Below are 14,142 nucleotides of genomic sequence, written 5' to 3'. Positions count from 1 at the left end.
ATTTACAGAGCGGTTTGTGCAAAAACACAGAGCATGCGGGCAGGAGCAATACTCAGGGACCCCAAGGGGCTTCTGCTCTAGCCAGGGAGCCGGGCACAGAAGCATCTCACTTTCACATAATAGGATACCACTTTGGGAGCAAAAGAATGAGGAGCATTTTGCCACTGACCTGGGGTTGGGGAAGGCTTCCTGGAAGAGACGGGGCTTGAGTTTTCTGAAGGTGGAAAAGGAATTAGCCCAGCAAAGAGCGGGGGGGGTGGGATTCCGGAAGGAGGGAACAAAATAAGCAAAGCAGAAAATAGAGGCACAACCTTGTAGGGGTATGAGGGAAACGAACATCAACAGGTGGAATGACCACCGTGAAAACCTGAGGGTGGCGCGGTGGGAGCAGGGGAACAGAGCATCCTCACGAGCCTCACATCCAGGGATTGGAGCTCGGCTGGCTCCTGAAGGCACTGGGGAGCCACAGAGGAGTTTCAGGCCACAAAGCGACATTGCCAGACTGCTCACATTTGCAGTAAGAACGCAGTGAGTTGCTAAGAAGCCGGCTTATCATAGGAGCTCTCCCTGTGCCTGCCCCCACCTCAGAAAAGAGGGGAAGAAAGGAAGTCACAGGACTGGCGGCCGCCTTCGCAACAGAAGCAATGAACGCCAAGGACAGCTTCCAAAGCTTCCAAAGGAAAATAACCGTAGCACCCCAAAATTCTCCGCTTACCAAAAATCTCTTTCAAAAATAAAAGCAAAATAGAGACTTTCAGCACCCAAAAACTCAATCTGTCACCAGAAGATCTGAACTGGAAGGGAAATGCTAAAGTATTTATTTCTAAGTATACTAAATACTAAAGAAGAACTCACTCCCACAGTAGTTCTAGGAGAATGACCCTAGACAGAGGTGTGCGAACGCGGGAAGGAACACAGAGTAAGAAAGAAGTAACAAATAAAGAATAATACAAAGTAAACATGTGGATAAACCTAAATGAATACCGACTGCATACAGTATTAATAATAATGCCGGCTGCAGTTTGAAACAGAGAGAGAACGGGAATCCGTGATGACAAGAGCACAACAGGCAGGAGGAGGAAGAGCTCTCAGGTCTTTGGATTGTCCAGAAAGTGGAGGAAGGAGTCAAAAGAGATTTGAATAAGTCAAGGATGCACGTTGTAACCTAGGGGACCACTAAAAGAAAAGAAAACACGGTCCTCATAGGCTAGCAGAGGAGAAATTTAAAACAAAACAAAACCCTAATCCAAAAGAAGGCCAAAAAGGACAGAAAAAAGAAGACCAAGAGAGTAAGTAGTAAGATGGTACATCTAAGCCCAAATGTAATGTATCAGTAAATATACCAGATACAGTGTAGTAAATACTCCAGTTTAAAAATAGAGACTGATTTTTTTAAATCTGATATGCCCACGAGAGGGCCACCTGAAATATAAGGATGCAGGCGGCTTGAAAGTACAGGATGAACAGAGATATATCACATAATTAATAATAGATTTTTAAGGCAAAAACCTACTAGAGATAAAGACGGACGTTTCATAAAAGGGTCGACGCATTAGGAAGTTCTAACAGTTCTCTATTTGTATACATGAAATAACAGAGCAAAACTTGTCAGAAGGGAACTTAAATATATTTCACAGAAAAACTTGTGCCATAACTGTTCACACCAGCATTATTCAGAGGAGCCAGAAAGCGAAAACCACCCACATGGTGAAGGGATAGACAAAATGCGGTCTAGCCACGTCGCGGAATATTATTCAGCCATTAAAAAGCGACAAAGTACTGATACATGGATGAATCCTGAAAAATTATGTTCTGTGAAAAAAGCCAGACACAAAAGGCCACATGCTGTATGAGTCCATTTCCAGAATGGGGAAATCCATAGACATAGAAAGTAGATTAGTGGGTGCTGCAGACTGGGGAGGGGGAAGGGGGCGGGACTGTTAACGAGTAGGGGGTTTTTTGGGAGGGTTGGGGGGTGACGGAATTCTTCTAGAATTATATAGTGGTCATTATTGTGCAATCTTGGGAATATACGAAAAACCACTGAATTGTAACCTGTAAAATGGTGAATTTTATCGTACGTTAATTATATCTCAATTTTTTTAAAAACTTGGCAGAAGTAAAAGGAGAAACCGAAAGTCTATACTCATAGTTCGAGGTTTTCTTTCCTTGGTCACTGATAAGATAAACCAACACAGTCAATGAGGACATGAATTTGAACAAGTAAGGAAACGCTTAGAGCAAGCTTTTAACAGACGCAGCAGCGGCAAAGCCGTCATGAGGGAGCCCGTCCTGTGGACCAGTTTTGTAGCTCACAGGCATCGCCTCAGTTATCCCCCCTATTGTCACACACTCCCTTAATAGATGAGGAAATAGAAGCAGAAGAGGAACAGAGAGGGGAAGCATCTGGCCCCAAATCACCAGCTTGCTCTTAACCTCCCCGCTGACTGTCTCCTGGTACTGAATTTCAGAGAGATGGGGCTAGAATCTTTATTCACAGAAATACGCCCCCGGTGCTGGAGTCACTGAGGTCTCGCGCAGAATGAATAGACAGTAACTGCTAATGACCCACACATCAACAAAAATACACATCAGGCACCTACAGTATACAAGACACAGTGAGAGTTTAAAAAAAAAATAGCCACAATTTATTCAGCTCTTACAAAAGCTTGCAACTCAAAGTTGCAAGCCTTTTACAATTTTGGTGCCACTTAATCTTCACAATGACGTATGAGGTAGGTATTCTTACCCCATTCCACACAGGAGGAGTGAGACCCAAGGACGGGCAGGACGCTGCTCCTAAAGTGGCGGAACTTGGATCTGAGTGAATGTGACTCTAGAATGCAAGCCCCCTCGCCACGCGCCCGTGTCACTAACGCAGAGCCTTCAATCTTACAGCGCCTCCTCCTTTGTGGACTCTGATCTTCACAGCGACTCTGAGACGCAGGCAAGACAGAGGTCACAGAGTCTTCTCAACGAGGAAACTGAGGCACAAGTGCAAAAAAAAATGTGTGTCGTGGGCACCCCTGAATGCCCAGCCACCAGGTGAGACCATCGGAAACTCTAAAGAGAGGGAAAGGCAGCAAAGAACACACCAAGGGCTCTTTAAGGAAGCCTTAAAATGGAAAAATGGCTGTTTTGCCATTTAACGCACACATTTTTATTCTGGTATTACACTTACCGGGGTTTCACGGTTTAGAGAATAAATATGGGCCTTTACTGATTGCATTCACAGCTCCTATTTCCTCTGAGGCAGGTGAGAGAGACAGTGATCGCCTTCATGAATAATTCTCATTCAGCAAAGCTGCCCTCAGAGAAATGCCTAGAACAGCCACTTGCAAAGGGCTGGTCTACACACTTGATTTCTCTTCTCCAGCCCAGAGAAAGCAAACAGATTCATCTCTTAACAGGGCAAGTCACCGGCATGAGTACATTTCATGTTCACTAGATCCACTTATAAAGGAGTGAATTGACACTCAGAGAGGTTAAGCGAGCTAGCCAAGGTCACACAGCTAGGAAGCAGCAGATCTGGGATGAGAATCCAGGTCTCCTGCTAGCTAGGCCAGTGTTCCGTCCAAAGGAGCAGGAGGTCTGGGACACCTTGGCCGTGTGGGGCTGCAGGACCTTTCTACACGTAGATAAAGGCAGAAGAGAACAGATAAACAGGCCAAGGGCTAGATGGAGCAGAAAAAGCTGGAAATTCCCAGAACTTTGGCTTGGAAGAGCCATTAAGAATCTTCCAATCTACCCATTATACAGATGGGTGAACTGAGGACCAGCCGAAAGTCACACAGTTAGAAGGGGTGGCTAAGGACCAGAAGCCAGGTCTGTGCCAACCTCATCATTCAACTGAATAGAGACAGCAATTGGCAAAAGCTACTACGGAGATGACAAAGCACTCAATCCACAGGATTTTTTTTCCTGTAGCAGGTCCAGATCATGCACAAAGAGGACAAGGAGCAATCTTTGTCTTTGAGGAGTTTATAGTCTAGCTAGAAAAACAGGCATGTGCACAGGAAAATAGAATCAATAACTTAAAACGTCAGTAAAGGCAGCGGCTACATCAAGAATTTACAGGAGGCAGAGAGGAGCAGGGCTGGCTGTATTGAAGGCTTCCTGAAAGAGGGGTAAGTAACACTGGGCTTTGAAGCATGCATAGGAGTTCAACAGATGGAAAAGAATAGACACGTCAGTCCAGGAAGAAGTTTGACCTCATGAGGGAGTTTTGTGGGAGATGCAGCCAAAATTGCAGAGGAAGGCTGGGTCTTAGGGGCTAGGGAACCCTTACATGCCAGGCCAGGGCTGTGAAATTGGGGCCTATGGAATGAGGGGTCTTCGAACTTGTTCCGAAACAGAGAACCTGGAAGCCTGAGCTCCCCATGGAGCTCGGCGAGTGACAGATTATGCTTCCTTCCAGGAGAGTGTTAGTGTCAGAACACAGGGCCGTTGCTCTCCACCTGCAGTGTAAAACCACAACCACCAGCAGCCTGCCTTTGAACCAAATACGTCCTCCAGTCAGCCAGCCTCGCTCCTGTTCAAATGTTCCCATTGACAGCTGTGTGCTATTGGTTTCTTTCCTCCGTCCCTGGAAGACTGTGTGCCCGCAGACAGTAAACACAGGTGTCACTGTTTTTCACAGAATACAGAAGAAGAAAAACTTAAAAATGGAGAACATTCTGCCACTTGACTTCTTTGCATCCGATTGGGAAGAGGCAGTCTTATCATGTTAGGGGCCCGAGGCAATGCCACCAGGAGCAGTGTCCTCCCGAAGCCTCCGTTCCCCATCTGACACGAAGGGGCTGGAGATGGGAGCGTCTCTGAGGCCGAGCCTCGGACACCTGTGTGGCCCCGTCGGGTCATCTTCACATTTCCTGGGTGTCCAGACAATGGAAGGGATGGGGGAGAAAGCTTCCATTCATGCCCGTGGTTCCCAGCAGCATAGAGTGACTTGGCGCGGGACCAGCCCGGCAACCCTCAGCTTCCGGAAAGGCCAGGGCTCCACGTGGGATGTCAACAAGCCACTTCTGTCAAGAGTCGTGGAGTGACGAGACACCCCCATTGCTGACGTTACTGACAGCCTTCGGAGGGCCCCCAGACGCTTCTCTCCTCCCCAAGGATCAGCTCCCGAGGCCTCGCTGACGTCCCCCCTTCAGTCTCAGAGGAAGATGAGTCCCTTTGTCCTCAGGTCACCTGGCCAGGAACGGGCAGCACCCTGTGCCCAGGATGTGGGCCTCTATGAACTGGCAGGGGCACGGAACCCTCGGGGAGTCCATGTGCCGTGTGCCCCCTGCCTCGGGGAGCTGGGAGGTCACCAGGAGCCGGATGTAGTAGCCGCCGAACACCGCCAGCAGCTGCTGGGCCATCTCCTGCAAGAGGCAGGGAGGAGAGTGAGGACCACAGAGCAGCATCTAAGGCACGAGGGCAGAGCCGAGCAGTCCTCACGCCCCCCTGGACCAGCCGCGATGCTCACTGGGAAGAACCCAGCCAGAACTTCGCCTGGGGCCGTTGGAAGATGCCTGGCCTGGTCTGGAAGCCCCACTCCCCAGCTCCCTCTGTGGGGCTCCTGCTGCCTCAGTTTCCTCATCTCCGAGGCGGGTAACCTAACTGCTGATAGGCAATAATATAGTCACAAAAAAGCTATGGAGCCTCAGAGCACTCGAGAAATTACTACTGATTTTTCCCAGCCAATCACACACAGACACAGACTTCTTCACATTTCAAATGTCTGAGTCTATAATGCGTCAGCTCAAGGTAACAATGCACCTGAAGATGATCCTTAACAAACGGGGCCGGGGGAAGCACCCCACGACGGCAGGATTCTTCAGTTCAGACACGGTGCCTGCTGGGTTTCCCTAGACAAATACTCCCACTGTATTAAGAGTTTGCTTATAAAAACTGGATTTGTCACAAAACGACAAATCCTGCGTGAGTCCACTTATACGAGGCGCCTAGAGCAGTGAATTCATACAGACTGAAAGCAGAAGGGAGGTCGCCAGGGGCTGGGGAAGGGGGAACGGGGAGCTCGTGTTTAATGGGTATGGAGGTTCAGCTTGGGAAGATGGAAACTTCTGGAAATGGATGGCCGTGATGGGTATACAACAATGTGAAAGTACTTAATGCCACTGAATTGGACACTTAAAAATGGTTGAGGTGGTAAATTTTATATTTGCATGTTTTACTGCAACGAAAAAAAGTAAAAAACAGAATTTAAAAATTGGATCTAATGCATGCTCTTAGTAACCCAGGCCAGGCCTGGTGGTCTAGTGGTTAAGATCTGGCACTCCCGTCGCTGTGGCCCAGGGTCGTTTCCCCATCAGGGAACCACACCCTCCATCTGGTGTCATACCGTGGAGGCTGCGTGTAGCTGTGATGCTGAAAGCTATGCCACTGGGATTTCAAATACCAGCAGGGTCACCATGGTGGACAAGTTTCAGTGGAGCTTCCAGACTAAGACAGTCTAGGAAGAAGGACCTGGCCACTCACTTCCAAAAAAATTTGGCCACGCAAATCCTGTGAACAGCAGTGGAGCATGGTCTGACACAGTGCCGGAAGGCGAGAGGATGGCGCCAAAAGACCGCGCCGGGCTCCGCTCTGCTGTCCACAGGGTCGCTAGGAGTCGGAATCAACTCAATGGCATTAAGAGCAAAAACTTATTAACACATTTGGTCTCGAAAGGTCTGTTCCCTGGTCTGGCAGTCGGAATTTCAGGGAAAACGTTTCAATTCCTCATGCGTGGCACTGAAGGTCTTCCGTAAGACTTGTGTCCAGTCGGAAGGGACTAAAGTAAGGGGGCTACATCAAGGATGTGTATGTCAGTAGAGTTAGTGACAAAGAACAGGCTTTCAAATCAAAAAGGCCGAGGGATGGGGCCGGCCAGCGGCCAAGTGGTTAAGATGGCGCGCTCCGCTTCGGCGGCCCAGGATTTCACTGGTTTGAATCCTGGGCGCGGACATGGCCCCGCTCATCAGGCCATGCTGAGGCGGCATCCCACATGCCACAACTATAAAGACTCACAACTAGAGTATACAACGATAGACTGGGGCGCTTTGGCGAGAAAGAAAAAAAAAAAAAGAAGATTGGCAACAGATGTTAGCTCAGGTGCCAATCTAAAAAAAAAAAAAACAAGCCAACGGGGAATTTCAGCTCAGCCACCCTGTGACAGACTCTGAGCAAGTCTCTTCCCCTTGCTGAGCCCATTTCTTCATCAGTAAAAGAGTGGAAATCATAGCATCGATCTGCATGAGCTGGAGTGAGGATTAAAGGAACTCATGGATGGAAAGCCCAGGCAGAACCTAGCGCTCGATAATGTCAATATCGTTACTACTATCATTATTCAAAAAAGCAGAAATGCCACCTAGTTCTGCAGGATCAGTGTTTCCCATGAGCCAGCCTTTGTCCTAGAAAATACTGAAAACTTCAAAGAGCCTACCGCTCACAAGCTCAGATTGGTCTTCTCGCCCATCTAAGCCAAAATCAATAACATAAGAAGAAAGAACGGTGGCTGACAGCCTGGCCTATTGAGAAGCCGCAGAGCTGGCCGCTGCCCTTGGCTTTGTCACGTTCTCCGCTGCTCTGGGACCTTGAGCAAGTCAGCTGACCTCTCAGAAGCTTATTTCACCCATCAAGGAAGAAGGGGAAATACTCCATACCTCAGAGGGTCTGCTAAAGGATTTTATGCGTAATAAAAATCTGTAAAAACATAAGAGATCATTACAACCATTTCTGCACCTTTCACGGACACCAGGTTCCCACTGAAATATGACGGTCCAGCCCACACTGAGACCTGGGCTCTGATTATATCTTCCCTATAAGTTATGAGGGCAGCTACTTTAAAAACCTGTACACACATACTAAGACTTGATATTCATGACGGGAAATTGTATTACCATTGATGTGAATGAATTTGAAAAAATAATTTAAAAGACCCATCGTATTTAATAGGCTATTTCACACAAACCCACACACGCGTGCTGCAATAAGGTACGTGACCTTATCAATCTTTTCTGTTCTTTAAAAAAAAAAGTCAATGGGATTCAAGTGAAGAGATTAAGACATTTATCATTTTCTCTTGAAATAGTCCTATTATATGCAGGCCCCCTTTGGACCTTTAATCTTCAAATTTGTTGACTGAAAAGAAAATGCCAGTGCTCTCTGGCATCACCCCATGCCTGAGGCCACCCCTGGGGGCCTGTGTCCCAGACACCAGGTCTGCCCCCCCCACGGGGAGCAGAGGGTAGCACAGCTGTGAATTGCATTAGCAGATTCCTGGTCTACCAGCACACGGTCATCCTGGACAGCTTGGGTGGCAGGACCCAACAGAACCCTGAGGCTGGAGGAACTGGACTTCAACAGAGATGCATATAAGATTCAAATATCCCACTGCAATTTAAGTAGATGGATGGAGAGACGACTGACTGATGAACGGATTAAAAAATGGCCCAAATACTCATCAACGTGTTCACAGTTCGGCAGCCTATGACCCACAGACATGTAACTAACATCCAACAAAATAACCAAAAAGACTATCCAAGATATTTTTTAAATGGGTGAAAAAACTGATTCCTATAAGCTATTTTGTGCATGTGTGTGTGAGGAAGTCTGGCCCCAAGCTGACACCTGTTGCCAATCTTCCCTTTTTTTGCTGAGGAAGACTGGCCCTAAGCGATCTTCCTCTATTTTGTATGTGGGACGTCGCCCCAGCATGGCTTGATGAGCAAGATGTAGGTCCGTGTCCAGGATCCAAACCCGTGAGCCCTGGGCCACTGAAGTGGAGCTGGTGAACTTAACCGCTATGCCAGCGGGCTGGCCCCTCCTATAAGCAATTTTTTAAAGTGTTGGGGTGAGGGGAAAAAATATAGAAAACTAGTCAGCTAAAAGATGTGCGTGGTCCCTACCAACTCAGGAAAGCCATGTCCCCCGGCATCCAGAACCTGAGACCTGCACACACACTGCCAGCACCCCGTGGGGGAGGGGCTGGCACCCGTTACCTCCGGCTCAGCCTCGGGAACAAGCTGGTGGAGCTCGGTCTGCATGAGCGGCCTCTCCTGGGGCTCAGGCCTGCTGGGCAGGAGAGGAGCTTCCTCCATCGGGTCCTCCAGCTCCTCAGCCGCGGCGGGGCTCACCCCAGTCTCCATGACAACGCACAGCTGGCTCAGTCTGCGTCTCAGCAAGGACTGCAAAGGAAAGAGGGGGGCTCGGGCGGTGACCCAAGTTGGGTGGGAGGTGGGAGGCAAGTCACTCCCCGAGCTGCAGACCCACAGAGCACAGATAGCTCCACCTACAGACCCAGATGCTGACCTCACGCGGATCTGGACCCAAGCCACGCTGGAGCCATCAGGTCACTCCCTACACAGGGACGCTCTTTATTGCCTCTAGGGCACTCTTCCCTCCTGGCTCTCATTTGCTCTTCAAAGCACCCTGGGATGTGGTCTCTTTCTCCACATCTTGCAGGTGAGAAACTGAAGCCCAGAGGCCTTGCCCAAAGCCACATGGGAACAACCGGGCCGGGCCGGGGTCAGGGCAAAACCAGGCCCCTGACTTCAAGACCGACTCCAGCTCTTGTGGGGCCCAGGAAAAGGCTGACCCCCGGGAAGGAGGCCCAGGCTCAGGGACAGGCGGGCTGGGCTCCAAACCGGCATCACCCATTGGCTGTGTGACCGCGGGCAGCTGGTGACTGGAGTTCCAGAGCCTCGGTTTTCTCATCTGCAGAATGAGAGCAAAAGCTCCCTGTTCTTCTTTATAAATGGTAGGAAGGCATTTTGAACAAGTGAAACTACATGGTACTTTCCTCCACAGGATCTTTATTATCATCATATTATTATATTATAAATACATACTCACTGTAGGAAATGTGGCAAATGTGATTAGCTAAAAAGGAGGAGATTTGGGCCAGCCCTGTGGCCTAGTGGTTAAGTTAGGCACGCTCCGCTTTAGCAGCCTGGGTTCAGATCCCAGGCACAGACCTACACCACTCATCATCGGCCACACTGTGGTGGACCCACATACAAAATAGAGGAAGACTGGCACAGATGTTAGCTCAGGGCAAATCTTCCTCAAGCAAAAATAGGAAGATTGGCAACAGATATTAGCTCAATCTTCCTCAGCAAAAAAAAAAAAAAAAAGGAGAGGATTTGTTAAAATGAGATTAAAAAGTCAAAATTCCCTAGGCAAAAACAAGTGCTGACTCCACATAGGTAATTCTTCCTTTCAAGGAACTTTCCCTTAGACATTTCTCCAACACTGAGGTAATGCAATCTATATACTGTAGCCTCCTGGTTTATTTTCTTGTCTGCTGTTTCACGTAAGGTGACTTACCTCTTGGTTAGTCTTCATTTCTTGAACATGGTCAGCCAAGAACTGCACACAGTTCTCCAGGTCGAAGTAGACAAACCAGAGCTGGGGAGAGAGGACCCCACGATCGCTGAGGCTCAAAGCCAGCCCGACCTCGAACCTCCAGCTCCTGCCTCCGCTTGGAGGTCAGCCCTGCTCAGGCCGACTGGGCTTAGCCTGGTCTCTGGTGGGGACGTACCATTCTGCTCTCTCTCAAAGTCCCCATCCGTGAAGCTTCCTTTGTATGCTGGTAGAAAAATGGCTTTGTGTGCAAATTCAGAAGATGTCAAACTCTATTCAAAATGGCTGCGGCCCCATCTCCCATGGGTCACGGAGCCTCCCAGACAGACCCCAATCGTCCCGGATGGCTCGCAGCCACCTGGAGCCACCACCTCCATTCTCAGGGGCGGAGGTGCCCTTCTGCCCAGAGCCCAACATGCAAACGAGTGAAACCCTTCAGAGCCGTCCCCCCACTGCTCAGGTCAGAGGGAATCCACGTGGGCGCCATGGGGGGAAGGGAGCGGGGTGAGAAACCATCACCTCACCCTTACCTCCCCTTCCTCCTCAACCTCACAGTCCCCAGAAAGCCAGGTCACACTCAGCCAGGCCGACATCTCCACGTTCACGCATTACAACATCTTGTGGGGTCCACACTGCCGCACATCACAACCCGAGCTCTGTAAGAATCTGCGGGCCCATCTCCCACCTCCACCCACCAGCCCCTTCCTCTGGATCCCAGAGCTCCCTCCTCCCAGGGACGGACCCCCGAGACCCAGGCGCACATCTTTCTGCCAACTAGTCTCTCCCGCTGTCTCATCCCCAAGGAAATATTTTTTAGATGAATTTTTTTTTACTTTTTATTATGAAATTTGCCAAACATACACAAAAGGAGAGCAAATGACGTCATCAACCTCCCCCTCCCCACCATCTTGGTTCAATGGTTATCACTTCACGGCTACTCTTGTTTCATCTCTACCCCCGACCACCACTCACCCTTGACACCTCCACCCCCACCCCATTGCTGGTGATTTTAAAGAAAATCCAAGATATTATATCACTTCATCCCAAGAGACTACTTTGAAACTGAAAGAACCTAATTATTTTAAAAGATGTGGCCATTCATTTGTCATCCATCCATTGACGCCTTCAACTAATACTTGCCAAGTCAGCCCTCTGTGCCAAATGATAAAGAGGATTTAGAGACACACGAGGCTGAAAGGACCCCCAGATTCAAGGGGCTTCCAGTCTAAGATGTCACACCTGAACTGCCAGAAATCTTGTGATGCCATCGAGCTCACCCCCAGGGCTGGGTAGGATTCCCTGACACCCTAGACCATCTCAGGTGTGCTGGGCTCCATACACACAGAGATCCGTGCAGCTCTGCGCTCTGCTGCAGCCTCAGCGCCTACAACAGCGCCTGGCACACATCTGAGGATGAACAGGTCATGCGCACAAGGAGCTTCTTCCAGGGCCCGCCCGCACGCCCACCCCGGGCTCCCACAGGGCGAGGGGCAGCAATAGGCGGAGGTGAGAAAGCAGATGTGATGCTGAGATTTAGCTATCCCACCTGGCAGAGCTCAGCCAGATCAGCAGCCCCGGGCCTCACTCACCCCGCCCATGTCCCAGACCCCTTGTGTGACCTTGTCCTAGTCACTTAAGGTCTACCCACTGCCCTTGGGGCAAAGCAAACATCTGAGCCAGGAGGACAAGGCCTTCGAGTGCGACCTGCCTCTCCAGGGACCTGGCCTGAGCCCTGGGGCCACTGGGGGCTCCGCACAGAGGAGGCCCCATCTGTCTGCTGAATAAACGCGGAATGAGGAGTGTGGCGAGGACGGTCTCTGAGCTTCCCTTCCAGCCCCGGCCTGTGGAGGTTCCAGGCAGCTGGTTAAGGCCCAGAGCCAAGTCTCCAGGAAGAAACGCTGGGGCTGGGAGGGAGGGAAGGGCTGCCGAGGCCATCCCAGAAGACCCTGTGCAGACAGGAGGACACGGGCCACCTCTCGCCACCAGCCCAGCCCAGCGGGCCCTCGAGGAGAAGTCACCAGAGACAAGTACCTGGATCACGCTCTGGCAGCCTTCCACCGTGTCCGTCACCCCCAGCAGCAGCCGGTGCCTCAGGAGTGCTCCGTTGGCGGCCGCCAGCCTCAGGTCCGTGTTGGTGTTGGCCTGTAAGACAGACGCCCGCCCATGGCCAGACCTCCATGCCACCAGGGAGCTCTGGGCCCCAGTAATTACCATGCACTGTCCCATCCCTGGACGCCATGGGACACCCCTCATCTTCTAGACACACCCAATGCCTCCCCGATAAAACGAGATCATGGGGTTGTTGGGACAATAAATTCAGCTGGAGCCCGGCTCTGCTACTTCCTGGCTGTGTGGCCCTGGACAGATTACATGCCTTCTCTGAGCCTCGCTTTCTTCAGCTGTAGAATAAGGACAGAGAGTGTCCCTGCCTCTTAGGATGTGGTGAGATTTCGCTGAGACTGTGTGTAGGAACCCAGCGCCTGGGACACAGTCGGGGGCAACAGACGTGTGTGGGGGGAGGAGGGTTGGGAGGGGGTTAGACGGTCTGAACGTTGGTCATGTAAGTAAACACCCACTCTGTCTACACGGCACCTGCTCTCGGAAGTACCTAGGACAGCGCTGGTCCTCAGAGGAGGCTCTGGGAATCCATCTCCTTCTTTCCCCACCCAAAACAACGACGTCAAGTATTTAGTTGACAAAGCAGAAGCGAAGCAGGCTGGGAAGGAGAAGGGTATGAAGACCCTTGGTTTGGGAGAAGGCCTCTCTGAGATGCAATTAGAAGGCAGCCCAGTCAAAGACCATGGTCCCCAAAAGGGGCAGGACCCCAGGAGGGAAATTCTGGAAATGTGAGGTCCTTTTGTTCATCACAGGGATGGGATGGGCAAGGCCGGCACTTAGGGACGAGGACTAGGGATGCTAAAGGCGTGCCTTCCACTGAAGGTCGTGCCCCACGGGAGAGAATCCCGCAAGCGGAAGACCTGCCTCGTGGCCTTCCCGCACCCCAAAGGCCCCACCAGGCATGAATGCAGCGAAAATCTGCTGATAATTCTCCGACCGGCCAACTAACTCCATTTTACATAGAAACCTAAAGTGAGGTTTTTTTAAAGAGATTTAAATATACTGAATTTTCCAGGAATGCCACTACTGTGCGAATCGAGGCGAGATTCTGTTTTGTTTTTCCTAGAACATTAGTAGGGGCCGTTCACCCTTTCAGAAACCTGTGTCACCAAGGCCCCAACCCTGACTCCGGCTCTCACCACCTGCATGACCTCGGGCAAATTACTCACCACCTCTGGCTCCGTCTCGTCTCCACCCTGGAGATAATATCACCCCCTTATATTCAGGGTTAGAATAAGGATGAAATGAGTTAACCCACGGAGAACACGTGGCAGAATGAACACTCAATGCATGTCAGCTAACGGTATCATGATGACGACGATATTGAACTGAAATCATCATGCCTTCCACTGCACCATGTTGGCCGCAACTATCTTTAGGAACTTCCCACGTGCTGCAGCAATGTGCTCCACTCTGCAGGGGACACAAGGCAGGGTCTCGCCTGCCTTCACAAGCCTTCCAATCCTGAGAAAGGCTAATAAGGCCCCAAACAAGGGGAAACCAAGGCAGTGTGTGCAAAATGCTGAGGCTCTCAAAGATGTCACATGATGCAGGTAGGACACTAACAGTAAGAGTGACAACGGTTGGGGGGGATCTGCGTGGTCCTGAGTGACAAGGGATCCAAGAAGGAACAAGAGCTAAGGCCCAAAGGAAGACCTGAGGGGGGCTGTGTGA

General features: G+C 50.4%; 1 protein-coding gene across 5 annotated transcripts in view; it reads right to left on the bottom strand.

Annotated features, from left to right (window-relative positions):
- Window positions 1–2,625: 2,625 nt before the first annotated feature.
- TMEM268 (transmembrane protein 268) overlaps window positions 2,626–14,142 on the bottom strand; it is a 29,333-nt gene continuing 17,816 nt past the window's right edge. For all 5 annotated transcript variants that reach the window (XM_046653895.1, XM_046653885.1, XM_046653862.1 and 2 more), the window contains 4 exons: window positions 12,382–12,492; window positions 10,315–10,395; window positions 8,988–9,173; window positions 2,626–5,366 (listed from right to left, as the gene is read on the bottom strand). In XM_046653895.1, the coding sequence (XP_046509851.1) occupies window positions 5,187–5,366; window positions 8,988–9,173; window positions 10,315–10,395; window positions 12,382–12,492 (558 nt within the window). In that variant the 3' untranslated portion in view covers window positions 2,626–5,186. The remainder of the gene's footprint in view (window positions 5,367–8,987; window positions 9,174–10,314; window positions 10,396–12,381; window positions 12,493–14,142) is intronic.

The sequence above is a fragment of the Equus quagga genome, chromosome 1 (genome assembly GCF_021613505.1).
Source record: "Equus quagga isolate Etosha38 chromosome 1, UCLA_HA_Equagga_1.0, whole genome shotgun sequence".
In the NCBI taxonomy this organism is placed as follows: Eukaryota; Metazoa; Chordata; class Mammalia; order Perissodactyla; family Equidae; genus Equus; species Equus quagga.
Note: the sequence above shows the minus strand (reverse complement) of the source record. Positions and strands in the feature narration are given on the sequence as shown.